General features: G+C 44.9%; 3 protein-coding genes and 1 pseudogene across 3 annotated transcripts; 3 read left to right on the forward strand and 1 right to left on the reverse strand.

Annotated features, from left to right (window-relative positions):
* Positions 1 to 4972: 4972 nt before the first annotated feature.
* Positions 4973 to 9082, forward strand: LOC124682834 (endo-1,3;1,4-beta-D-glucanase-like). The gene is made up of 7 exons (XM_047217443.1): positions 4973 to 5235; positions 5321 to 5342; positions 7665 to 7782; positions 7870 to 7960; positions 8143 to 8232; positions 8306 to 8406; positions 8798 to 9082. Exons 1-7 carry the CDS (start codon positions 4983 to 4985, stop codon positions 8936 to 8938), a joined length of 816 nt encoding a protein of 271 aa, XP_047073399.1. The 5' UTR covers positions 4973 to 4982; the 3' UTR covers positions 8939 to 9082.
* A 4202-nt stretch (positions 9083 to 13284) lies between these two features.
* LOC124682835 lies at positions 13285 to 14497 on the forward strand (annotated as a pseudogene).
* A 3539-nt stretch (positions 14498 to 18036) lies between these two features.
* LOC124653787 (probable xyloglucan endotransglucosylase/hydrolase protein 16) lies at positions 18037 to 18629 on the forward strand. Its single transcript, XM_047192856.1, has 3 exons — positions 18037 to 18238; positions 18275 to 18303; positions 18390 to 18629. Exons 1-3 carry the CDS (start codon positions 18037 to 18039, stop codon positions 18627 to 18629), a joined length of 471 nt encoding a protein of 156 aa, XP_047048812.1.
* Positions 18630 to 19531: 902 nt separating this feature from the next.
* LOC124682836 (AUGMIN subunit 1-like) lies at positions 19532 to 22205 on the reverse strand. Its single transcript, XM_047217445.1, has 5 exons — positions 21776 to 22205; positions 20893 to 21027; positions 20666 to 20792; positions 19948 to 20085; positions 19532 to 19847 (listed from the first exon to the last, which is right to left on the reverse strand). The coding sequence occupies exons 1-5, from the start codon at positions 22192 to 22194 to the stop codon at positions 19737 to 19739; spliced, it is 930 nt and encodes a 309-aa protein (XP_047073401.1). The 5' UTR covers positions 22195 to 22205; the 3' UTR covers positions 19532 to 19736.
* Between the last annotated feature and the right edge of the window lie 5102 nt (positions 22206 to 27307).

The following is a 27307-nucleotide window of genomic DNA, read 5'->3' on the forward strand; positions in this document are numbered from 1 at the left end:
CACGTATGTTCTCACATGTTTTATCTGCACATGTTCATCTGATTATATGCCCCCCGAGCCGATACCTGCTGGATGACTCGAGATATCGGCTTGTATGGATAGCCGGGGCACCGCACTTGTACGTCGGCTCCGCAAAAATCCACGGCTGACTCTCGCTGCGCCGACGTGGCCACCTGCTCGAGTAGATCGGTGCTGAACGCAAGCGAGAACATGTGGTGAAAGTAATTTTGGCCGATTCTTGGAATCGGCCTCCATATTCATTGGAGAGCCGGCTGAAGGTCCCGTAATGTCCCTTCATAAACTTTTTGGGGCCGATCACAAGGATCGGCCTCGCACTGGTTTGCTCATTGGTTTAATCTTGCTATTCGGTTAGAGTTTGGATAAAACCAACCCAACCTCGACTTGATGCGCTTGCCTGTCGTCCACCTTGAGTGCACCGTAGAGTCGTGGAGCACTAAGCTCTGTCGGCAAGACGAGTACCATGTTTGTGCCAGCCGATGTCTCATCATCGGCTTTCCTCTGTTTGGGGCGCCACTCCATCTTCCGTGGACGACCCTCTTCATCCAGGGTTCGCTGAACTTTTGGAGCCAGATCAGGTCGTGCCTTCCTTAGCGTATGTAGGTATAACCTTTCGGCTTCCTCCAGGCCGCGCAATCGCTGAACCTTGCGCTTTTGGGAACGGCTGAGTCCGTCGGGGCACCACCTTGGCCGGTGGTACCTGTCTTCTTCTACTTCTCCCTCGTCTTCCGAATCCTCAAGATCGCCCAACGAGGTGACTCGGCGCGTTTGCTTTGTGGCGGGAGAGGCCCTAGGCGCTCGAACACGGGCACGTTGGCTGCCTCCTTCTTCTTCTTGTTGCATTCAGGCAATTGCCGATTGTGGGCAATCGGCTCATTCCTGAATCCCAGCAGTGTCTGAAGAAGGGGCAGTCCCAGTGTCTGGCGTTGTCATCTTGCTCCCTTGATGTTTCCGTGGCCCGGCGCTCGTGCTCCTCCTCATCGCGATCCTGCCGACGATATCTTCGGCTTCTCTAGCCGGACGCTCTCCTCTATCATCATAATTGGACCGTCGGCGTTGGTCATACTCGACTCACATATTTGTTGAGGAGGTGATCGGAGAGGGGTCGCTGATATCTTATATTCTTCACCTCTCCCTCCGTGACATAGCGCTTGCCATCATGACGGAGCCGATCGCGTGGAGCGGCCTCCCTCGTATCCTTGCTATGAGAGCAGCTGCCCTCATCTCCATCTTTGCCGGAGTGGTTCCCGGGTCCTACCATGTTGATGCCGAACGAGGGACCTGGGCGGCAACCCTCGGGGTAGGTGACTTCCACCATGTTAACGGCGGGCGAGGGTTGGGTGTCGACCTTCATGGCGTACTCGGTTGAAAATTAGCCGCCCCTTCTCTATCGCCGCTTGGATGTGCCGACGCCACACCCGGCAGTCGTTGGTGGCATGGGAAAGCGAGTTGTGGAATTTTGCGATGACGGCTTTCAGTTTAGCTCCTTCGCCGTGGGGAACTTGAGACCTTCGGGAATCGTCAACTGTTTCTCCTTGAGCAGGAGGTCGAAGATTTGCTCAGTCTTGGTCACGTCGAAATCAAATCCCCGAGGCGGCCCTGGTGGCTTTACCCATTTGCGGGACACGGGGGTTCCTCCCCGAGTCCACTCAGCCCTTGCTATTTCTTGGTCTCCCGTGAGCACTTCATCTTCCTCTGTATCGACCATGACTATCGCACGCTTGAACTTGTCTTGGTACGAGTCCGAGTGGCGCTTGTTCGTATGCCGATAGTTTCGAACCATGTGCGCCGACGAGGGATAATCTGCTTGGGAGGCCATGTCCTTGAGCTGTGTTGCAAGGCCGGCTACGCCAACTCGGCCGCTTCCTTTTCGATTATACGAACCGAATAACATCGGTTCCTAAGATTCCTGAAGCGCTGGATGTACTGTCACCGTTTCCCCGCGTTCTGACGTAGTTGTGCTAGATCGGCAATGCCAGACTCGGAAGCTTCTGAATGGTATTGCATATGGAACTGTTCTTCCAATTGCTTCCAAGACTGGATGGAGTTTGCTGGCAAAGAGGTGTACCATCCAAAAGCCGATCCCGTGAGGGACTGTGAAAAGAGCCTCACGCGTAGCTGATCCGACACCGAAGCCGGTCCTAGTTGAGCCAAATATCGGCCGACGTGCTCGATGGAGCTGGAGCCATCCGATCCACCGAATTTGGAGAAGTCGGGGAGCCGATATTTAGGTGGCGGCGGGATCATCTCGTAATCGTCGGGGTACGGCTTGGAATAGCCGATCGCCTCTTCTTTTCGGCACCATGCCGAACTCGGTCTCTCGGTATGGTACCGATCTGATCCGTCATGTGCTGGCCGTAGGAGTTGCACTCGAAGATTCGCCGGGGTGGCGTACTTAGCCAGCCATGTTTGCTTTTCCGGCTACGAGCCAAGCTGCAGGAGCTGGGCTCGGGAGTTCGTCGGTGTGGCGTACTTAGTTAGCCACGTCCGCTTCTCAAGCTCTGTCGGCGACGTTCCTCCTCGTCTTCGCCGGAGTCCCCGATGTTGTGGCCTGGTTTGTGAGTGCCCGAGTCACCACAATCCGGCACATACGTGCACGCGTATCCTTGAGGGATCTCCTTAGGCGCCTCCATTAAGAACTCGGTAGTCACTAGGGTCACCACCAATCTTGTAGACGAGGAATGCCGGTGTAGTCGGCACTTCGGCGAGTGCTGCCAACGCATATGGCGGCGGTGGACGGGACCGGAATGGCAACTCTCCTTGATGAGTCCCGAGAGCTGGTCCCGACGGCGAGTGCTGGTGGCTCATGATCTCCTGGATTACGCGCGGAGCGACACGCTCCAACACGTTGACCAAGTTTTCGAGTGGCGATGTAGCGAGTGAGCCACCAAGTAGTTGATCTCTCGCCGCGAGTCCCCCGGTGCGTTCCTCCGACGGGCGAGAGGTCTATCCCATCGAGAGCACCTTGCGGTGAGAATCCCTTCCATCCGATGCCATGGGAACGGGTTCTGCGAAAAGAGCCGATGAGGTCGGTTTCGAGGGTGGCCTTGATCTCGTTGTATTGCTTCTTGAGCTCGTCGGGCAGCTCCTCGTAGGTGACCGGCGTGCCGTCCGCCATCTCGGATGTAGATGGCGATGTGGTTGATGTAGACGATTGTCCCACCGGGCGTGCCGAGAATGTGTTGATCGCCAAAACCCACCGGCGGGCAGCGGCCTTGTCAACACCGTAGAGCCGGGAAGAGCCTAGAGCTGCGGCTGGGTCGAGACCCCTCCGAGCGACGGCCCGCAATGCTCTTCGGGTCACACGCGGCGATGCGAAGTGCAAGGGCGTGCCACCCGACCTATACCGGCCGGGAAGGTGATGGGGATGCCTCGCTTAGTTTCTGCGGGGCATACATGTAAACGTTAAATACGAGCCTCGATCGGCTCTCGGGTTATCCCGTGAATCGGCTCAAAGAGCCGATCCACCCATGATTCGTACGGGGTGCACGAATACTTGGTGGTCCCGCTTGATCAAGATAGAGCTAATTAGATCTACGACGATTTAGGGTTTTCACCGCATAATCGGATCATCCTACTCCGGAGTTGGGCCTCGCGGCCACGCACGGTGCTCGTAAGCCGATCCTAAACAAGGCCTAAAAACCAACATGAAGTTGATCATCGGAACATCCTGTTTAGGACTTGCGAACGCCACCCTACGTGCCACTGGATCCTCCCCTTTGTAAGGCCTAACTATTGCAGATATTAAACTAATCCTTGTAGAACAAGGAGCAATCGCAACGGATCGGATCTACTAAATAATGATCAAGCGGGGTGCCGCCCCACACCTGAGATAGGCGTGAGGGCGGCTAGATATGCAAGGGTTGCACTACGTAAGCATGCTTAAACGAAGAACAATGCTAACCCTAACACATCTAATGATAACTACGTTGCTCGCCATCAAAAGCGCTTCGATACGAGCAACGCATGAACAACGTGGGGCTTGTGCTTGCCTAGATCGCAAGATGCGATCTAGGCGACATGTCGCTACCCGATAGAAACCCTCGAGACGAAGGAGTTGGCGATGCGCCGAGATTGGTTTGTTTGGGGTTGAACGTGAGTTGTTGTTTATTCCATAAACCCTAGGTACATATTTATAGTCCAGGGGACTTTCTAATGTGGGCGTGCACCAAACCGTGCACGAGTAAGATTCTACTTTCTAAACTAAGATGCGATCTAATATTTTACAGATACAAGGGCAATTAAACCCAACTTGGTATAACAGGCCGATTCACGTAATTCTCCATGTATACTTCCTTTAAGCCCATCTTGCTTGCGGCCCACCTCTAACTCGGTTAAATTCTGGTGATAACAAAACCGCAGATGGAGAATGCCACTAGCTGGACGCTGTTGGATCTTCCTCTGCACGGCCAACCTCTTCCCGACCCCGTACGTACGCTTAGGAGAGTACGAACGGGATTAATGGGACGGCAGACCAAATTCCGCCAGGACAAATCGGGATCGCACGGATGGAAAAAAACGAGCTCTTCTGGGCGGGATTAGCGGCACGCCCGTCCCACTCGCATCGTTAACAAGTGATTCTTGCAGTGACATCTCCAGAGCCTGGAGGCGGGTCACGCGGCGTCGCTGCTTTCATGAGCTGTAGCAGAACGATGGTGACCTTGACGGAGCGGCCGTATAGTATAGGGGATGATGAACAATTGGATAAGTGGAACGGATCCACAATTAGTTATGTATGATTATGCCTCGAACGAAGTTGCCAATTTGTCTATGGACTATGGGCCACATGCTCCGATTCTTTGGGATCAGGGATTCAGGGTCAACTAGGAAAGAAGACTTGTTCACAAAGAAAAAGAAATGGAAGCCCGATGGCGACATGGAGGCGTCCCAACAATCCATGCCACCTACCGCTAGCTGCAAGACCTTTACAGATCAAACGCGCGGTACGACGCAGACAGCACGAAATGAAACATCAAGCCCTTGCAGGCAAGGCCATGGCTCCGGCATTGCTCTATCCATGCCTCGTCTTCCTCGCCCTGCTAGCCGGCAGCGCCACCACCGCTACCTCTCACTCTCAGTGCCTTGACAACCCGCCGGACCTGACGGCCGGCGGTGCCGAGGCCGGTGTGGTCATCAACGATCTGGCCGGCTTCAAGGCCTACGTCACCGGTGCTAGCCACTCCGACAGGGCCGTCGTCCTGGCATCCGACTTCTACGGTTAGCCCCTTTTGAGTACGTAAACCGCTTACTGAATGTCCAAGCGACTGTGAGTATAACTTAGTTTGCTGCATTTGTTTTTCAGGATTTGAAGCACCACTGCTGAGGTACGACCTTCTTCTTGCCGCATTTCATTTCGCCAATTCTTATTACTGCTCCTTTCATCCCTCTTGAATTCGTGATGCCTAGAAAAGTTGTGACCTGAAATGGATCCATGAACAGCTCATACGTACATAGAAGTTCAATATAACGATGTGAATGATTGCTCTTCTGTACATCATTTTAAAATATTAGGGACTGTAGTATTTTGTCAGCCCCCTGTATTTATCTACCAAGCGTTTCAGATTAGTCATAGAGACGCTCCACGCAATTGCACCGATACTAAAACATCACTTATTTAGAGCAAGTTTGCAGTCACCATGTGGGTCATCATCCACTCTCCTTGAAATAGGTTTTCGTCCCGTTATTAATATAGCAACCAACTGATACAAGATTGAGATCTCCACTGAAGCAAATAGATCAGATCAGATTTTGCTCATACCATATCCTTCACCAAATATTTTTCTCGGATTCAGATCAGAGCGGATATTGAATGTTTTCGGATTCGAATGTGGATATACCGGAGTGCGGATTCAAATCGGAAATGGGACGGACTCGGATCGAAAACAAAAATAGTCGGATATATGCTCTCATCGGTAGATAGTTATAGTTCTTGAAAATCTTCAGAGAGATTTAAACTTTCAGCCTTGTACAATTACCCCTAAAACTCAAGCATTGATATAAATTTGAAGTTAAATATGCTAACCAAATGAATTCGGTGAGTCAATAACTACTAATCTTGTGAGATTGGCCTTGGCTTTTGACTCAAAAATCTGATTATCCGGTTTAAAACTTTCGGATTATCCTAACTAAATTTTGGATAATCTATATCCACGTAATATTTTCTATACCATATCCTATACCGTATCCGGGGCACAACTTCAAAATCGGATATCCTTATCCGTCGGATTTCTTAAAATCGAATATAGATGCCTTAAAACAGATTTGAGGCTAGTTTCGGCGCGGAAATTATCCTATCCAATTACACCCCTAGCAAATCCCAAAAGAAACAAAAGAATAAGAAAAAAAGAAAGCAATGTTGACATAGTCAGATCGATGAAAACGCAACCGTTGCGCCCTCCGAAGAATTCCCATCACGATCTTAGCCCTCTGAAGCGTCGCATACCAAAGCAACACCGTCAAGAAGGAATACGGCGATGACGACACTGCTGCCCGGATAAATCCTAGGGTTTCCCTGATATGCGGGAGGATTGTCGGGAGGAGGAACCCCGACGGCCCTCAAGAAGGAATGGTGGTGCGTGCGAGCATCCTCCGACAAGGATTTCTCCCGTCCCCAAAGAACCACGACCCCGGACACTTCACCACGCTCCGCCAACCTCGCCACCCACCAACACGCGCCACCACGTTCTTGCGATCACCAACGCCGCCTCACCGTGGCTGACAAAACGAGACCAGCTGGAAGGAAGAGAACTAGCCGAGAGCGAGACACAACGGAACAACAGCCCACGTAGGAGGGACCCACCTCCACCACCACCTGCAGTTACCGTCAGGACGAAGCAACAAGAACACAACAGGCTCGTAAAGCTCCCATCGCCACGCTCCATTACACGGGCTACCGTCACCACCATCCCCAGCTCAAACCGCTCCTTCTGTCCGCCTGAGATGGCTCAGGCCGGCACGGGTCTGGCCCGCCCAGACCCAGATGGGGCCCAAAAAGGCCCAGATCTGAGCCGGGAGGGCACCGCCACCAGCCGCCGCACCACCCCGCAGCCAAGCGGCCGTGTCATCGCCGCCCCTTTGTTCTAAAGTAGCTATCGACCGCAAGGGCTGCGGCACCGATCAAACCACCCGGAGTCTCGCCGTCCTAGACCGCGCGCCACCACCGGAACCGTCATCGACCGAGGAGCACCACCGCCGGCATGGGATGCCTCGCACCTCCCCTCCATTTGCGCGGGTAGAAGCAGGACCGCCAGCACCAAGCGGGCTTTGCCCGGCGGCGCTCGTCGGCAGCGGCGACGGGGGGAAGGAGGAGGAGAGGGCCTGGGCGGAGGCGATCTAGGGTTCGCCCCATAGCTTGCGGGGAGCGACATGAGCGAACCGTTTTTTCCACTTTTCCTATTCATCCACCCGACAAGACAAGAACCTTAATTTCCACCATTCTTGTGTACCAACAATGAGTTTCTATCTGTCTTCCTTTCTTTTTGCAAAGCGATGAAACAGCTATATGGGCTGCAGATGATTTTTCGTAAAGAAAGGAAATGAAGCAACTCGCCGATAAAAACTTATTCCGATATGATTGTCCTTTAAATTAAATTAAATTAAATTAAATTAAAAGGCTTATGCTTTGACGCGTGTTCGTGGAAATAAAGGAAAATTGCCGACAAAGTTGGTGAAGCTGGATACTACGTTGTGGTGCCCGATTTCTTCGATGGACAACCTTACAGTGAAGGCGCGAACAGAACAGAGTGGATCCAGGCTCACTCTCCGGTAAATCAATTTATTGATCATAGTTCTCAAAAGATTTCTTTCACCTTGTTTTTCTACCCATATAAATCAATCCTTACACTCTTACAGGTAAAGGCAGCTCAAGATGCAAAACCAATCTTCGAGGCTTTGAGAAAGAAAAGGAAATCTGTTGTCGGAGTTGGAGGCTATTGTTGGGGTGGTTAGTGAAACCAACACAAGAGAATGTCATATTCATATTGATATTGTTTTGACATGCTAGGAATACAAAATACTGCAGAGGGAAATAAGAATTCCTTGAATAGGATTAGTTCATACTCAATATTTTTCAGGGCAAAATTTAGGTTCATACTCTCTTCCTGAACTCTGCTGAATAACTAACAGGGAAGTTCGCGGTGGAGGTAGCGAAAACGAGCGAGGTAGAAGCAATTGTCATCTCCCATCCTTCAGCAGTCACTACTGACGATATGACAGGTGAGCCTTGTATCTTTTCGTACTCTCGATGGTGAAGTAGGCATGAGTTCTGATTAAGTTCATTGTCACTCAGAGATCCAGCAACCCATTGAGATTCTTGGAGCTCAGAATGACACTATTACACCGCCAAAATTGGTGTATCAGCTAGTCCAGACCCTGCATCAAAGAAGTGGGGTGAGTTCCTGGCAATTCCAGTCCAGACATTTGAATGGAATAACTAACAGGGAATGCAGGATGTTTGTACTACAGCTTGTTACCCTATAGTACGCATGAAAGCCTGTAACTCAGTTTGAAAAGATGAAACAGAAGATTCAATTAGAATAACTAAAACGTAAGCAATAAACACAGAAGATAAATCATTCTGTTATAGTTTGCTAGCTTTAATTAACTGGTATAAAACATTTTTCTTGTTAACACTTGTACTGCCAAGTTGTAGACATGTAGTTGTAGATCAACTGGAAAAGTGAGGTTCTAAGTTTCTTGCTGTTAAGCATGAACTATTTGTAATGTTCTTTAGCGCAAAAAAAGAATTAGTAAGAGCCTCATATGACTTCTCTTGTTTCAGATTCCATACTATGCGAAGATTTTTCCAGGAGTGGCGCATGGCTTTGCTTGCAGATACAATACCACCAACCCGTTCGCAGTCAAGACAGCTGAGCAAGCGCTTGCCTTGATGCTCGATTGGTTCCACGAGCACTTAAAATAAAAATACCTCATCATGCAAGTCACGTACTGTTTCTTACATTCAAATAAAATTTACTTGCTTTAATATACAAACTTACACAACCAGCCTTGAAAATAATGTGTCTATGGTCTATATGCTTTAAAATAAAGATTGTATGTATCTTTTTGATGTAGAGGCCGGGGTCTCAATCTTATTTCCAAAGAAAAAGTGTTTTGTGTGCTTACCTTTATAATATTTACATTGATATTGTATTTGTACACTGTTATTGTCTATGAAGCTTTACCAAGCGTAACTTTGATCAATCCACACTGTGTTTATCCATACCAATGCATGGATATTTCGCTAGTACGAAATACGGAGACGGTGTATACGCTAAATATTCTTTTGAAGATCCATCTCAGGCAAAATAAAGGCTTATTCAGCAAATGGTTGTTCAAACTATTAAACGAGGACGGGGTATGACAAGAGCTACTCGGGGATAAATATCTCCTTGCAAAAACACTATAGTATGTGTATATCAAACCCATGGATATTCCTCTTTCTGAAAAAATCTAATGAGGTGAAGGAAGACTTTCTTTATTAGATCAGTGCTAATGTTGAGAATGGTTCTAACATATGTTTCTGGGAAGACACTTGGTTTGGAAATGGTACCCTTGCACATCAGTATGCTTCCATTTATAATGTTGTGCGACGCAAAACATTACGACGGCAGAGGTGTTGGCGAATGCCCCTCTGAATATGTTCTTTTGAAAGGTCCACCAATTGCTGGCTTTGATTATATTAGCATGTAGAACTGTACAAGGGGCCTTGGGGGGGGGGGGGAGGACAGCAAACGCCCACTCCTCCCCTCTAGCCTTTTATCGATAGTTCACGAGGGACAATTGGGTATGTCCAACTATCTGATGAACTAGATAGTTTTCGGTGGAACATCTATGTCAGTGAAACTTTTTCAGTAAAGTAGATATATCTTGATATGATGAATCATGGTCATCATTTTGCAAGAATTTATTTGGAAATGTAAGGAACCACTAAAGATCAAAGTTTCCGCGTGGTTCCTTTGTAGAGATGTAATTATCATTAAGGACAATCTAGCTAAACGTAGCTGGAGTGGAAATATGAAGTGTTGCTTTTGTGATGAGAATGAAACAATAAAACATTTGTATTTCTCTTATCCGTTGTGCTCGTTTATCCTCTAGGCTTGTAAATATTCTATATCCGTTTGCTCGTTTGCTACGACAGTTTCAAACACACTGATAATATTATCTTTTTCAAGAAAACCCAAAAAGGATTTCGTATCGTTTTATTTATATTCCTCTTATCTGTTTTCTGGTTACAACACAGTGATATATAAAACCCATTCAAGCACATTACCATGTTACCGGTGCTCAAAAGGATCTCCTCACATTACGCGTCACCAAAGAAATGTTACCAAAACTTTCAGGAACCAAGCACAATGAAACTTTATGATTTAGAATTAACTATTTTTGCACATGTAAATAACATTGTCCAAGAACAATTTCCATGTGTAGCATCCAAAGCAGGGTATGAATTAAAAAGTGTCATTTATCAAAAAATATGGTTTAAGGCATTTCTTAACAACAAAAAAATAGTTGAAGACTAGATGGGCCTACACTTTTCATTGGAAAACGCAGTTTCAAACTAAGCACAATGAAACTTTATGATTTTAGCATTAACTATTTTTGCACACGTAAATAACATTATTACCCAAAAGCATTTTCATGTCGAGCATCCAATGTAGGGTCTGAAATATCAGAGGGCACCCATATCAAACTGAGTAAACTCAGGTTTGACGCGCAGAATTTCACATAAACCAATGGCTCGTGCTAAAAGTCCTTGGGTTCCAAATGGTGCATTAAATGTGTATAATGCCCTGCTCCATCTGAAGTCTGAACACACCGTCTCACAAGAGTACTCCACTCTCCACCAACAAAATTATCTCCGACGCTTCTCATGTGCCTTGGCATTGACAAAAGCCCGACACAAAGGCTTTATAAATTACGAATCCAAATCTCGGCAGAGCATGGAATCGATGCGATCTCTAGGTAACTCCATCTGGTCGCATGTAGAAAAACGGTGAACATTAATTAGCCCATGTGACCTGTATTGCAAGTACGGAAGCTTCACGGTCTTCAACACAAACACCATGAACAACTGTATTTGGTTGGATGCAGGGTCAGCCAGCCCCATACCTGTACGGATCTACTCTATTAGCAACCAAGTAACAAAGACACTGGATTTACATAAAATTGTATGAAATGCTTAAACTCTGAAAAAAACTGGTGAAAGATATGCAGTTTTTCTTCTTCTATAAACTGAAGAAAAAATGACTGAATGTGATGATCACTAATCAAGTTTTAGATGCACTTACCTGGTGGAGTTTGATGCAACTGCAGGGGTATCATGTGTTCCAACTTGATCAAGACCTACCAACAAGTACTTCATTATAATCACCCTTTCGGCTCTCGCAAAGTCATGAGGAGACAACGATGCACTTGGCCATTCGGTTCTCTTTCTCTTTCTCTTTCATTCGGTTCTCTTTCTCGAGGCTCTATCTAGATATGGTGTCTTAACCTACAAGCGTTTGGAAGGAAAGAAACGCACGCATGTTTTACTGTATATGCTACAGTGCATGCTGTTTCTCATGCTGCATTGGACGACGTTAGGATCTGGTGCCTGGCCATGGCAAGTTTACCCTTTGAGGACCATGGCCGACAGTAATAGTCCCTTACCTTTGTAATATTTGTACTTGGTCCGTCTATTTCTCCTGCTTATAGTATTTGGTAGTGCTCCTCCATTCCTTCTGAAGAAAACTAGCTAATACCTGGATCGGAAAAAATGTAAACAAGATCTGTAAGAAAAATTGAGTCTGTATGAGAATTATATTCGTTCAAATAATGCATAACAATTCAGAGACAAATCGAATATAAATGCTTTATAATATTGAATGGTCAAGAAATTTCTTATACTGTGAAGAACTTCATATCCTGATCAAACTGTTGACGTGTGCAAATAGATTGCCTAGCCCTTTCCATAAGTTCGGACTTTTGGTTCAAGTGGCTAGTGCATAAAGTTTAAAATGGTATCAGAGCCTCAGGTCTCGAGTTCAAATCCTGGCTTTCCCAATTTATTCTAAAAATCATCTCCTCTTTGCCTCTCTACACGTGTTGACTTCTCTTCTCGTTTTCCCGTCACACGTGAGAGGGGGTGTTGACGTGTACATATCAGATCTGGCTGACTTTGTCTTCAAAATTCATGCTGAGACCAGGGCATGAATCTGCCTAGTGCATGTTTACAAGTTCTGAGAGCTTACAGGTTAATTACAACCATGTCATGGACGAAAGTGCACACAAGTCACAACAGTCAAATCAGAAACATCTATGTAACAAAATTCCAGCGGATTTTTCCTTTGTGTGCAGGCCCTCGATATCTGCAGCTGACTTGCCACCCTTTTGACTTCCAGTATGATTTGCCCATGGAGGAACATCATCAGTTGTGTAGTTGCATTAGTTAATACTGTAGGTTTTAACTGAATACCATTCTAAGAAAATCGTTACACCAACCAACCTAGTTGACCAAACAAGCTTTTTTCATGCACTCCTTTCAAAGATTTTTCTATAAACACCTAACTGTTGCACAATCTCATGAATGCGACATCTTTGTCAGGATCCATCGAACAAGCAGTTCGAAGTCTGACACTGGACAAATCTGACAGTAACTATATGCTGAGGAGTTGGAACTTGGAACTGCAGCAGACGATGCCCAACTGTGTGACTGAGTGCTGAAGTAAATAAAAATGATCACCGACTTTGCGCTTTCAGTTCCCTATAGATCTAATGACAAGAGGGCTTGGAAAACAAGATGCCTAACGACTCGGGACATGTATTTGATTAGGTTGAGCCGATTTAGTGATTCAATACTACGTAAGACTGCACCACCACATGAAGCCGCACCCGAACCCATCCATAGGAGTGTACCATAAATCTTCAACTTGCTGGAGATCCAACTTAAGTCGGCCAGTGCCAGAAGCCATGTTAGGGCGGCTCACAGATTGGTGCTGTGATAGATTCCTCAACAATTAGTCAACTTAACTTGGTAATTGCCCAATAAGATTTAACAGAAGCCCACTACCACCAAATTTTGTATGCTCCCTTGGCCAGACGAATCTCTCCAGTTCTTACATCTTCCGAGAATAACTATTACTATGTTCATCTTGCTTAGACAGTTAAGACTTGGACAAACTAATCTCCCCTACAGGGACCTGTGTCTATATAAGCCCACCCATACCATCAACAAGAAGCACACTCACACTGCACTTAGTGATCACTCTCTTAACACCAGCAGAAGCCATGGGCCAGGCTAGGGCTTACCTCCTAGCCTCCCTAGCGGCGTTCTACCTCATCACCTTAGCCACCCCACAGGTCGCCGCCTACATCACAGATGAACTTGAGACCATGTGGGGCAGCTCCAGAGTTGTCGACGACAGTATCGCTCTGAGCCTCCACCGCGGGATGACCTCCGCATTCCGCTCGAAAAAACCTATCTCTTCGGGAGGATTGACATTGATATCAAGCTCGTTCCCGGGAACTCAGCCGGCACCGTGACCACATTTTATGTAAGTTCCCAAACAATTGACGGATTAACCTTCATGTCTCAGTGAATTCTTTAGACTAACCGTTATCTTGCATTGCAATCTGGGAATAGACGATGACAGAGGGATCATGGAATTTCCATAATGAAATCGACATTGAATTCTTGGGGAACTCCAGCGGTGACCCCTACACCATGCACACCAACCTGTACGCCAGAGGGAAAGGCAGCAGGGAGAAGGGGTACCGGCTTCCGTTTGATCCCACCCAGGACTTCCACACCTACAGCATCATTTGGAGTCAGCAATCCATCCAGTGAGCATCACTCCTTGTAGATATATACTCCATTACGGCTCATATTTTATTTTCACACGTATTAAATCAAGTTTAAAAAAGATGTTGCGTCATGTAATTCTTTTTATTCAGCCTTGTTACTTAATTTTATTAGCAAATGACGTGGTAACTAATTTATTGGCAGACGTTAAATCAATTCTTAGATCAAAAAAGGTTCATATCTCAGTGAAAGCGCACCTTAATTTGCTCAACCTACTACGCCGTATTTGCAAGATCTAAGCCTATACATATAGTAGCTAATATGGATATTGCTGTGTTGCAGAATCCTTGCTGATAACAAGCTGCTCCGGCATATCAAGAACAAGGAGAGTACTGGTGGTGCCCCTATCCAAACTTTCAACCAATGAGGGTGTACTGCACCATCTGGGATGCCGACGACTGGGCGACGCAGGGCGGGCGGGTCAAGACCGACTGGTCACTAGCGCCATTCACAGCGTACTTCCGGAACTTCAAGGCCACCTCCTGCTCTCCAAACCAGGGCTCCAAGATGTGCGGCCAGGAGCTGGACGACGCGCAGAAACAGCAAGTGCAGGAGGTGGATGCCAACAGCAAGATCTATGATTACTGCGCTGACCCAAAGAGGAGGATTGGGTCCACCGAGGAGTGCAAGTCACAGTAGAAGTGATTCAACTATATCAGATACACAGGGTGAGAGATGTACTGGATGATTTTGTCCATTCTTTTGGAATATGAACAGTTCATTATTAGAAACCAAATAATGTATCTTTTTCTATAAGAAACAGCACGGCTGGATCCAAAGGCCCTACCATAATAAGAGCATAAAATCCCATAAATTCACATGTTGGGTGCACAGCTAATGCAATATATGCAAGCTTAAAGTTTTTCTTGGCTGTACCTTTTATTCCCTTCTATTTTGTATAATAACTCTCTTGTACACTGGTAACTTAAACTCAAAAATCAATAAAAAAACAATACAGTAGTCCTACTGTTATCCAAAAAAAAGGCTAGTCAAAAAAACCATGATAATTGAATGGAGGTAATATGAAATCTAACATGTTGTGTTCGAGCAACTTATGCAGTACCATGATTACTGGAGTACCTTATGAACATAGGTAACCAGTAAGCTCAATGTCAAGAAGTGATGCTCACTGGATGGATTCATTAACTTGGTAAAACCTTTCATCTGAATGAATTCATTAACTACAAAATCATGATACGCATCATTATCTTGAAGGCATTCATCCTCAATTCATCCAGCATTCTTCACGCATCACCTATGGAACATTCATTCATGTATAACTCAATGAAAAAAATTATCCATAGGATGATATGTAATTAATTACCAAAACCACTTACATTTTGTAAGCCTAAACCACTGATTGTGGCTCTTGTATTTAGAACTTGTGGTTTTTTCCTCTTTTTCAACAAAGTTGCATGGTCATGCTGCTTCTGGATAAAACAATCACCTACTTTCATGGGCTCCAGAACAGAACATGTCCGTCCTAGCAGCCGGTCCAGCTTCTGCACGTGTAATACATGCATTTGCATCATAAATTTAACAGGTAAATATGTTGTTTTCAGTTATTATTCATCCATGTTGTGTATGTTTTATGGAAAAATTGTGTTTTGTTGTAAACATATAGCGGATGACCAATGGATTGATGTTAGATGGAAAAGGAGAAACAGTTAGAGCTTTCCTAGACTTAGTAGAAATATGACAAAAATAAGTTGTAATTTATGCAAAGATAAAACAGCATCCAGAGCGGCGAATGCATAGTTGGCCCATGGTCACCACCCAGGCACATGTGGCCTCCCTTTTTACACTATATATATATATCTCCCCGAGCAGATACACTCAAAATTACAAGGGATTTCACGATGGCGGGGGAACAAAGGAGCCCTTCCTTTGACGGGAGGGGCTGTTTCCGCTATTTCCGCCATACCATCTGTGGGAATTTCACGTGCAACTATTCAATTCCCACAGCAGTCAGGGGGGTCTCAGATTTCAAAATGATGGTAATGTTACTTTAGACAATTCACAAACTTAAAAATGTGTGTGTACCAATTATCAACGTTATGAGCATGCATTAAAATATATCTAACATTGTCCAAGGACTTACTTTGAGGCCCTCAAAGACATTGACACATGCATCAGATTTTTTTTTTTTGAAGGTTAAACAGTGGGAAAAATCCCCACTACGATTTTTATTATTTAATAAAAGCAACAGTAACAGTACAATACAGAGCAATTATACCAGAAGTATAAGGCAAGAAGGAAGAAGGAAACAAAAACAAAAGAAGACAACAGTTCTACACTTGGTTTTGGATCCATTCATTGAAAGCTTCTCCAAACTTTTTCTTTATCCTCTACTGTATCATTCTAAGCTCATTCTTGAAAATAGCTTTCCAGCTTTGAAAGGTTGGCAATTGGTTCTTGAAGATTTTGTTATTTCTGACAACCCATATCCCCCAAGCTGCTGCAATAATAATTTCCATAGCAAAAGGAACATTAAGTTTGTTCTTGACATCATAGAAAGCATCCATGACAGACAGGTGTAAAGTTCTTTGAGGGCAGATATAATCCCAGCATTTCATAGCAAATGGGCAATCCCAGAAAAGATGAATCAATGTTTCTTCCTGACTGCACTGAAAGGTGGCGCATGAGTATGAAGGCAGATTAAAATTCTTTCTAGCCAATAGATTCCTTTTGTTTAAACGGTCCAATAAAACCATCCAGAAGAAAAACTTGTGTTTTACTTGACATGCAGACTTCCAAATCCAGGAAAAAAATTCAGGAGTATGCCTCTGACCAATCATGACAATAAACATGCATCACATTTGCCTCGGCCATGACATTTCCAGTGGAATTTCGCAAGCTAAAGGTCTGTTTGGTTTGCAGGATTTCTAAAGCGTTCGAATAGGAAAATCGTAGGAATAGAATGTCATAAGATGTTGAATCCTATAGGATTTGAAAACCCAGCAATGTATGTTATATGTTGTTTGGTTGTGTTGCATGAAAAAACGCAGGATTTTTTTGAAGGTGTTGTGTGTATGTCAACCATATGTCATAGAAAGAAAGGAAATTTTCCATGACGTTGGACCTAAGGGAAATTTTCCTATAGGATTGTATACAAAGTAGACCATGGGAAATATTCCTATAGTTTCAAATCCTAGGAACCAAACACGCTCTAAAGGAAAAAATTCTAAGGAATGGAATCCTCCAATATTCCTTTGGAATTCATGTGAACCAAACGAGCCCTAAAGAGCATGGTCGTTGGAAATAGACCAACACACGCTCACAATCCGAAACTACCTGCTAATTCATGTGGGGCTCTTGTGCACATGGCCTTGTGAGTTGTGTTCTACTGGTGGTGGCTTTGCCTATTTTTAGATAGTTTGATTTATTTACGGACAGCTGCACAATACATGTATTACTAAATTTTTTCTATAGCTGCAGAATTTCAGTCTTCTTTTTACGAATCATTAGATGCACCAGCCTAGTCGACCAGACAGAAAACTGCATGCTCCATTTCTATAGCAATTCTCATTGCTATAGCGATATCAACAGACTCGTAGGCATAGTGGCATTTGTTGAAAGCTGTAAAGACCCTAGAACATAATACGGGCCTGATTTTCAACAAAATATTTGTGGTCACAAGTCTAACAGTTCTTTTTGGAGAGTATGGGGGCATTTTCTTTACTTATATCTGTAATTTTCTTTTGTTTGTTGAGCTTTTTTTTTGCTTTTACACCACCATTTACAAGCAGTGTGTGTCAACACAGCAGCATTAGTTCCTCCTGAAAAAATGCCACATCAGCATTGGACATAAACCCTCAACTTAAAAATCATGGGCCTAAGACCCTCTTGATGCCATAGTACCATAAACCCTCAAGTTCCAAGAAAGCCAGCTTAATTTGTCAGAGGGCACCATGGGGCAGCTCAGGTTGGTCCCATGATAGAACTGTCAACTGAACACCTGACTGTCCCCCCTTGAGCTTTGCTTCAACCCTCTTTTTATCAGTTCTTCATACCCAACTCTTCACTAACCAACCAACGATATCAACCCAATGCTATGTTAGATCTTGTTTAGACTTCACACACTGGTCCCTCATTCACTCGAGTCTATATAAGTCTACACACCATTTAGACACAGCACGCTCAGAGTGTGCCTGCTAACTTAACACCACTAGAAGGCCATGGGGAGAACAAGGGTTCATCTCCTAGCCTCTCTAGAAACTTTCTGTCTCATCCTAGCAGTCTATCCATTTCAGGTAATAGGTGACATGACCGACAGCCTTGACATGCTATGGGGCCACCAAACTGTGTCGTTGTCCCTCGACCGCTGGACGACCTACCTCTTCGGGAGGTTTGACATGGACATCAAGCTCGTCGCCAAAGGCTCTGCTGGCTTCTCGCAAAAATTAAAAAAAAAAGGCTCTGCTGGCACTGTCACCACACTGTATGTAAGTGATCAAGAGATGAACAGCTTAAGTTCATGTCAATCATGCATCTTTAATTAACTGTTCTTTCTGCTGCAATGTGGGGGCAGATGATAACAGAGGGGCAGTGGCAAGTACATGACGAGATCGACCTCGAAATCTTGGGGAACAGCACGGGCAGGCCATACACCTTGCACACAAACATCTATGGCAGAGGGAAAGGTGGCCAAGAAAAGCAGTATCGACTTTGGTTTGATCCCGCTGAAGATTTCCATACCTACTCTAATATTCAAATGTTGCTACACATATATCAGCCAAACACATTGTGCCCAATAATCCTATACAGATGAACAAAACATGATACAATGACTTTGTTGATGAGACTAACTAAATTTGGTTGCAAGCAGCTATAGCTAAAGTTGGCCAGTTCATCGCAATGGATGTGCACATAATAAAGCAGGCTGCAAGCTAACTCAAGCCCAAGTAAAACTATGATATTGTATAACCAGAAGTAGATAAGATAAACCAAACAAATTTGAAGCCTCTGGACTTATCTGTCAAAAAATTTGAAGCTGCCAATCCTTGATCCAAAGCTTCCTCCTATGTGGATGGTATGTCATGTCCCACACCTGCATGAAAGATGGAACAATTCAGTATCGTGTATAAGTCTGTTCAATTACCAACAAGAGTCAGAGGAATTATCTATATTGGCTTCAAGAGAAAGTCACCTATATTCTTTGAAGCTTGTAACCACCTCTAGGAAGCTCCCTATAATTTTCCCAGGAATATACTCGCTCTTCTTCAGTTTCTTTGCAGATTGTGATTAGAACCAACCTATTTGGCTATAAACTCGAAAACTGGTCTACCAGCTCAGTTCGGAGCAAGTAAATATGTGAAACTGAGTTATGGCAGTAGATAATGGAAGATGGAACAAGAATATGTGAAGTCCCCTGAAAGATACATTATCGGAATGTAACACCACACTTTCCACTACAGTATTCAGATAAAACTAATGATAATCTTCCAACAGAAAGAGTTAAGCTCAGCATCGAGTTTGATTTTAATATTTTGAAGATAAAATTGGCACCATTGTATGCAGATGCAAGAACAAATGAAACTCCACCAAAACATGAACATACATACCGTGGTATACAGTTGTATCCATTAGATTATCACACTTCGGCTAACCTATAAGCATATAGCATGTCTATCCAAAATCACGTGTTTATACAAGGAATGCAATAGGTTAAGCTGTCCTGAGAAAGTGTCTTAATTTTTCTCTGCAACAGAATTAGTTTCTATGGTGAAATTTTCCGTAGGAAAACACTCGAACAGGGAATTTACAAGAATACAGAACCAAGTCACAACTTACAAGAAAACCAATAGTCATTACAACATCAATCGATTCTAAGATATCAGACACACCAAATAGAACTTTCCATTTAATTAACAGAACATCATAGACCAGGTGTTGTTAAAGCAGATTGCAACACGTCTTCAAGGTACTTCTCTGCAGCTGCATACTGCCTCTTTTTGTCCTCTATAGCTAGCGCAGCTAGAGCTTTGTCCTGATTACAATTGCCATAGATTGGCAAGAATAAGCAAAGGATTGCAACGGAAATAAAAGGAACACAACAGAAGGAAAAGGACAGAAGGAAAAGGACATACTGGAGGTAAATCCTGGTAGCTCCGTAATGTGTCTGCAATGGGTTTAGTTTTCCTCTCAAGATCCTTCTTATGCTCTGCCATTTCCATCAACACACCATGATTGACTTCTGGGGTGTATCCCACTCGGTTAAGCATTGCCTGATAGACAAAAGGGATATGAGTTTAAAAAAAAAAAGACAAAAGGATATGAATCGAAAGATACCAAAGTAAATTTCCTAATCAGACAACATTGTGTTACTGCTAAGTATACAATGCAAAGTTGACCCAAAAGGGGGCACAGATAGCTCAGATAGATAAGGCAACAACGTAAAGACTGGCAGGCAACTAGAACACTGGCTGAGATAAGCATCTGACTTCTGCCTAAACGCTAGAACCTAAAAAGTGTCAAAGATAATTTGTAGTAACAATTAACAACATTGGATCTAGATACTTCTAAGATCCCACGGTTGACAAGTTTCTAGAAAACACTATTGGCTTTAGCAGTGCAAACTGTCAATACAAGTTTCTTTCAAAGTAGTGGGCCACATATAGCAAGTCGATATTAAGAACCAAAAGCCTGTTTGGTTTCCAGCCAGATTATACCATGCTTTAATATTCCTATACTCAACTTTTTGCTAAATCTTGCCACACTTTTTTCTCAATCAAGAAAGTTAGCTATGAACCACACATGTCCTAAATCCATACTTGAATTAGACAAATTGCCAGAAATACCAGTTACCTTGTAATTTGAGACTTGGAGGACATATTGCCGTTCCTTTGAGTCCATCATGGCCAGCTTTGTCTGCCAGTCTGTCATTTGCTCCACTTGTTGCTTCTCAACATCATTTTTAAATTTTTCCAGCATCCTGTGAACAGATTATTATATATATCACATTTTTCTAACAAGATGTGGTGATAATTAGTGTACTCCTGAAGTAACTAAAAACGAAGCAATTATCAACTCACTTTTTGAGCTCAGTAAGCTTGGTGATGGCCTTCCTTGTATAATCAAGAAGTGCCTTCGACTCTTTATGCACTTTGTCCCTCTTCTCCTCCACTTCTGCTCTCCTCAGCCACAAGTCTGCACTGGCCACCACAAAGCTGCAACGCCACCATTTCAAAATTTATAAGAAAAACTGAAGCACTGAGACTACCCCTATACATTAGTAGTCTCTGTTCAGTAGGGTTGTACAAATAAAAATCAGTACGAGTCAAGCTCAACCTTATCCCAAATCGATACAAGCTCGAGCCTGCACCAGAACTCAATCCTTTGAAAGAGCCAAGCACAGAGGTTCTCATATGCAAAAGCTCGCCATCATTGTTTTCGCCAGTTTATATTATTTCGTGCTGCCCAAGTCTCATAATCAATTTTTTGAAACACTTCTATCCTCACGAGAGCATACCCTCACTCAAAGTACCCACACCCTTTCCCGTATCGTATGTCTTTATGCGCATAAGAGCATCTCTGCTTCTACCAGGTCCAGTGTCTCAGGAACACCCCAGTCAAGTAGATTGCTACATTGTACTTGCTAGTCATATCCCTAGCTCCAACAGGGGTCATTTATTTAAATAGTCAAAGCCTTTGATTTCTTCGTCCATTTTTAAAGCCATTTCCTGTTATTTAGTTGTCATTGTTTAAGAATGATACTATGTATATTTAGTTGTCATTTCGTAAAAGGCAGATATCCCCCGCAGACACCCTGCTCACTGAAACGGCACATTCATCGGACTCCATTCAATTTCGAGGTTTAAAGTCGGAAACCATGAATAATTCTTCCCATCAGAGGCCTAGATCTAACGCTCATTAAGTGTACGAGAGAAAACAAAACGAACCCTAGCCCCAAGTCACCTGCTCGTCTCGGTGTCGCGGATGGCCAAGAGGTTCGCGACAGCTGCGACGGCGCGCGCGGCGGAGGCAGCAGGCGGAGGGAGCGCGTCCCTTGCGAGGCCAGCCCGCTCCAGCGCCTCCCGCAGGCGCGCGGCCTCGGCTCGGTACTCCGCGGCCTGCGCGCGCAGCCCCGTGGCCGCTATCCCGGCCGCACGGGACCGCGCCTGCGACGCCGCCGCGAGCGCGCGGAGGTACGACACCCCGCGCGGCGTGGGGTCGGGCCCCAGCGACAGCTCGGAGGCCACCGCCCCACCGCCTCCGCGCCCTCCCACTCCGCCTCCCTCCGCAGCCAGGGAAGCCAGCCACGCGTTGACCTCGGCGACGGAGGCGGGCGCGGATGCCGGGGCGGCGGGATCGAGGTGCTCCGCGGTGTGATCCATAGCTGGTAGGATGGTTGAGCCGCCGGCGACAAGGAGAGGCTTCTGAAATTGAATTTTGCGAATGCTCAAGAAAAGAATAATTTGAAAGGGTGGCCTGTTTTTTTAAAAAAATAATAACAGAATGAAACGTTTGCGTTACTTGACTATTTGTGACGGTACAATTCAAATGCCCGTACGCAGAACTGCGTACTCCACGAAAGAGTGTACTTGCAACTTTCTTGAAAAGTTAAACTATCTCAAACTTTGACCAAGTATATTCAAAAATATATACAAAATTAAATAGCTAGTGACAATATTTTATCACGAATCTAATGATACTAATTTGGTGGCAAAAATATTGGTACCTTTTTATATATAAACACAATTAAACAGAAAATGTTTGACTCTTCAAAATGACGAAAATACTTTCGTGGATAGAAGGAGTATGCACGAATAAAAAAATGTACCTATGGAGAAGTGATGCCACAACTTTTTTCCGCATCTATATGAGCTACTAAGTGCATATGAAACATACGGGTGTGGAAGAAAATTGATGGAATTGAAGCTGATCTCCCCGTCCTCGATTGACGAGTTGTTACTTGGTGGAACCGAAAAAATCGCCGACTCTATGACTCCAGCGTCCAAGCTTTCCACAAACGGCGCTAATTGACGAGGGGTCACCTCGACAATATCCATGGATATGGACTTAGGGTTCAGGTAAAAGTGGTGTGTTGGTGGTTCGACGATTGGTCAGACGAATAAGGCTTATCCGATAGATTGATTCCCGAGACTAAAGCGTCGTAAACGAGAACAAGCTAGGGTTTACAGCAAAGATTCGATGATCTTCCGCTGGCTCCTCCCAGCTTTTATATAAGAGGCTAGGTCTCAGGATCGGTTTACATATGTGACTTGCCTAACTAAAAATATGTCGGCTCCGTAGTGGGCTTTCCCTTATTCGACAGACTTCATCTTGCGGGCTTCGGCTTCCATCATCATGGGCTTCTTTGCAACACACACCAGGGTGACACAAACCTTAAGCCAAATTAGGCATACCCATGTCAGTATGATATTAGCTCTCAAACTCAAAACTTCAATACTATGCATGAGCAACCTTCCCATGAACTTGGACATTGCGAGGTGCAAGGGTACATTACCCCTAAGTGTGTTTTTGGTAATTAATGATAATCATATATGGACTAATGTTTTCATTGTGTTTATACGAAGGAATATCACATAGGTATTTCTTGAAGTTCATATGTTGGATTCAAATATGGATGCCATGAATGTAATGTTATACCTTTGGTATTGGCATCAAGGTCATCGATTTGAAGATAAGAATATGATATGATCAATAAGAAAAATGAAGATGGAGTTCTTGTGTGGAACTCAAGTTTGCAAGGGTACATTGCCCCTAAGTGTGTTTTTGATAATTAATGACATTCCTCTATGGACTAATGTTTTCATTGTCTTTATATGAAGGAATATTTCATAGATATTTCTTGAAGTCCATATGTTGGATTCAAGTGTGGATGACATGAATATAATGTTATACCTTTGGTATTGGCATCAAGATCATCTGAAGAGAAGAATATGATATGATAAAGAACAAGAAATTAAGATGGAGTTCTTGTGTGGAACTCAAGTTAGCCACGCTCTAGCTTACGTGTTAAGCAATGAATGATCAAGATATTATGCTAGAGCATGAAGAGATACAAGGTTGACCAATACTAAGAGTGAAGATTGAATTCAAGTTGGTCAACACAAGAAGTATAAAGAGTGTACCCACTTTGGATCATATGATCTTGTGGTATGGTAAGCCTTGTGAATTATGCTTCATGAGCTAACCCACTATATATGTGCATTTGTGTTGTCTATGTGGATTAGGTATCTTGTCATGGCATGCATCAAGAAGTATGATCTCATATAGCCCATGTGAGGATGGAATCAAGTATGGATGTCATCAAGATTGAGAAGGGCAAGTTCAAGATGTGTATATCAAGAAGATCATGCTTGAGGCTTGCCATCCATTTGGTGATAATGGACTTGTGAAGATATGCCTCAATGGAGCTTTCCCATAGTGGTTTACGGGGAAGCAATCATGAGTCTTCACGAAGCAACAATTATCAAGTGGGCATTCCGTCTTGAATGAACCATGAAGCGTCATCATCAAAATCAAGCGGGGTGCGCAAGGCAAAGGTATGTCCTTGCTAGGTTTTTGTAAGAGTATTTTACCCTTATCCGTTATTTTGGTAACTATGACACCGTGCTAGAGTATTTGGTCTAATACATGTCTACAAGATGATTCCCAGGTATTAGCCAAAGAGGTATAATGGTGTATCAATGGAACAAGAAGGCAATGGGAGACCCCCACTTCGATGAAAAATCAACAAGGGATTTTCGTAGCATGGCCGGCCGATGGCTCCGGCCAGACCGGCCGTGACACCGGCCAGCCCGGCGCCGACCGCCCCGGGACCGGTGCCAACCGGGTGGAGTCCAGTGCAGGTTGTAGCGCTCGTCCGGTTGGAGTCCGGCCGCCGACCGGTTTGGACCGGACGCCTGCGCCCAACCGGCCCCCACGCCCGAGCCAGCCGGTGGAGTCCAAGTATGCCAAAGAAGCCGCTCTGGTCGGATCCGGCCCCGGATCCGGTTTGGACCGGCCGGTCCGGTCCCTCGGTCCCGGCCTCCGACCGGCCTCGCGTCGGCTCGTTCGGGCGCCAGTGCCCGGTTGACCGGGTTTCTCGAGAATCCGACGATGTGGCAAGTGAGCAACGGCCGTAATTCAAGTGACACTATATATACCCCTTCTTCTACCTCTGAAGGGGTAGGCACTACACTACAAGCTGTTCTTGAGCTCTCTCTCTCATTCTCCATTATTAGAAACACCAAAAGCCTCAGATCTCCCTCCTCCTCCACCCAAACTCAAATCCCTCCGGGGAAACGATAGAGGAGGACCCGATCTACTGTTCTACCAAGCCAAATCTTATTCCCCCTTGTATTCATCAAGAAACTTGTTCTCTAGGGTTCCTTGGAAACCCTAGGTGGGCAAGAGAGGTCCGGAAGCATCCGGGCTGTGGATTTGCTCCTGACAAGATTGTGAAGGTTTGGAGGCTACCTCAAAGTCTACCACAAGTGAGTGAGCTATTCCTTCGTGGGATAGGCTCCGGAGAATAGGGTGAGCCTTCGTGGCGTGGGGAATCCTTCGTGGGACCTCCACCCCTCCAAACGTGACGTACCTTCTTGCAAAGGAAGGGAACACGGGAATAAACCATCATCTCCGCGTGCTATCTGTTATCTCTAACCGAACTCCTTACTTGTGATATAACCGCCGTGAGAGCCTTCGTGCTTGAGTCACTTGTATCCTCATATAGGTTGTTTCACCTAGTTTGCATTAGGCTCATCTTTATATTCCGCAAAGCCTAATATTGCAAAGAAAGAATTAAAATCGGTAGAAACCTATTCACCCCCCTCTAGGTTTACCATCTCTCGAACTTTCAATTGGTATCGAGCTCGGACTCTTATTAAGGGCTTCACAAACCTTAAGAGTGAGATGGATAAACTATTCGAGGGTCTCGGATGAAGACTCTAACCTTTCGGTTAAAGAAATGAAATCCGCATTCTTGGCATATGATGTCGAGAAAAAGGAAAATGAGGATGAAGTACAAAGCCAAATGGCACAAATGACCGCCATGCTTAAGAACTTGACTAGTGGAACCTCTAGTGGGATTTCTGATCCTCCGAAGGTCTCCATCAAGTCAATCATGACTATCCCAAAAACACTTCACCCATGCCTCATATAAACCATAGTGGGAATGTTCCCCATTTTGATGGAACTCACTTTCCTTTTTGGAAATCTTCTATGGAATCTCATATTCGCAGCTGCTGTGTGGAGCTCTGGGAGATCATTGTTGATGGATATCGGAAGCCACAAGATCCCGTTCGGTTGACCTCCACCGAATTCTACAACCGTCAACTCAATGCCTCCGCACGTGACAAGATTAGGAGTGGCATCAACCGCAAGCTCCTTGATCAAGTCAATGACATTGACTCTACTAAAGAGTTGTGGGACCGGATCGTAGTACTCCAAGAGGGAACCGATTTGATCCAATCAGCTCTTTACGAGTCTGCGAAGCAAGAGGCCACTATGTTCATGATTAGAGAAGGAGAATCCGTGGCGGATTCCTATGCAAGGTTTGGTGCTCTTAGAGTGAAGGTCAAGGGTCTTGGATGTGAAAAGTACAATGACGGCTTTGAGATGAATGAAGCATTCATAAAGTCCAAGGTCATTGCCATGATTGCAGTCAAGCAAGAAGACACCAACCTTGCACTCAACTTGCAAATCATTACCAAGAGTGCTGATCTGAACGCCGATGATCTAGTCTCCTATGTGGCAGCCAATGAGAACATGGCCAAGTCAGGAAAAGGTTCATGGCAATGAACCGTGTTGATGAAGTCTCACACAACCATGAAGCCTCACACAACCTTGCCCTCAAAGCTAGAGCTGACCATGGAAGAGAAGAAGTCTATGAAATTGAAGAAGATGAAGAGATGACTTCAACTAGTGACATTGCTACCGACTTTGCTTTCTTTGCCAAGAAGTACAAGGCAAAATTTCCAATGCTCCTCAATGAGAAGAATAAGAAGAGAACCCGCTACGCTTGTGATGAAGATATATAGCCACTTTACAAATGAGTTCCCTTATGAGAAAAGGGTAGACAAGCTTATGTGGCTCAACCCCCGGGTTTCGAAGACCCACGCCGACCCAACCACGTGTATTTACTCCATAAGGCACTCTACGGTCTCAAGCAAGCTCCACGTGCTTGGTATGAGTTCCTTAGGGATTTCTTACTACATGATGGGTTTTTCATGGGTACGATCGATTCCACCCTTTTCACCAAACGGGTTAAAGGGGTGGCTTATTTATATGTCAAATATATGTTGATGATATTATCTTTGGTGGAACTAACCCCAATCATAACAAAGATTTTGAGCTATTGATGACTAGGAAATTTGAGATGTCCATGATGGGAGAGTTGAAGTTCTTTCTAGGCTTCCAAGTGAGGCAACTTGCAAAAGGCACCTTCATCTCTCAAGAAAAGTATGTGAAGGACATGCTCAAGAAGTTCAACATGACCAA

The sequence above is a fragment of the Lolium rigidum genome, chromosome 1 (genome assembly GCF_022539505.1).
Source record: "Lolium rigidum isolate FL_2022 chromosome 1, APGP_CSIRO_Lrig_0.1, whole genome shotgun sequence".
Taxonomy (NCBI): domain Eukaryota; kingdom Viridiplantae; phylum Streptophyta; class Magnoliopsida; order Poales; family Poaceae; genus Lolium; species Lolium rigidum.

Excerpts from the sequence above, each read along its gene's own strand:
- LOC124682834 (XM_047217443.1), top strand. The coding sequence starts at position 4,983 with ATGAAACATCAAGCCCTTGCAGGCAAGGCCATGGCTCCGGCATTGCTC. Across the intron at positions 8,233-8,305 it reads CACTACTGACGATATGACAG|AGATCCAGCAACCCATTGAG; the intron begins GTGAGCCTTGTA and ends ATTGTCACTCAG. Across the intron at positions 8,407-8,797 it reads CCCTGCATCAAAGAAGTGGG|ATTCCATACTATGCGAAGAT; the intron begins GTGAGTTCCTGG and ends CTCTTGTTTCAG.
- LOC124653787 (XM_047192856.1), top strand. The coding sequence starts at position 18,037 with ATGGGGAGAACAAGGGTTCATCTCCTAGCCTCTCTAGAAACTTTCTGT. Across the intron at positions 18,239-18,274 it reads CATCAAGCTCGTCGCCAAAG|GCTCTGCTGGCACTGTCACC; the intron begins GCTCTGCTGGCT and ends TAAAAAAAAAAG. Across the intron at positions 18,304-18,389 it reads GCACTGTCACCACACTGTAT|ATGATAACAGAGGGGCAGTG; the intron begins GTAAGTGATCAA and ends ATGTGGGGGCAG.
- LOC124682836 (XM_047217445.1), bottom strand. The coding sequence starts at position 22,194 with ATGGATCACACCGCGGAGCACCTCGATCCCGCCGCCCCGGCATCCGCG. Across the intron at positions 21,028-21,775 it reads CGCGACACCGAGACGAGCAG|CTTTGTGGTGGCCAGTGCAG; the intron begins GTGACTTGGGGC and ends GTGGCGTTGCAG. Across the intron at positions 20,086-20,665 it reads TCCAAGTCTCAAATTACAAG|GCAATGCTTAACCGAGTGGG; the intron begins GTAACTGGTATT and ends TTTGTCTATCAG.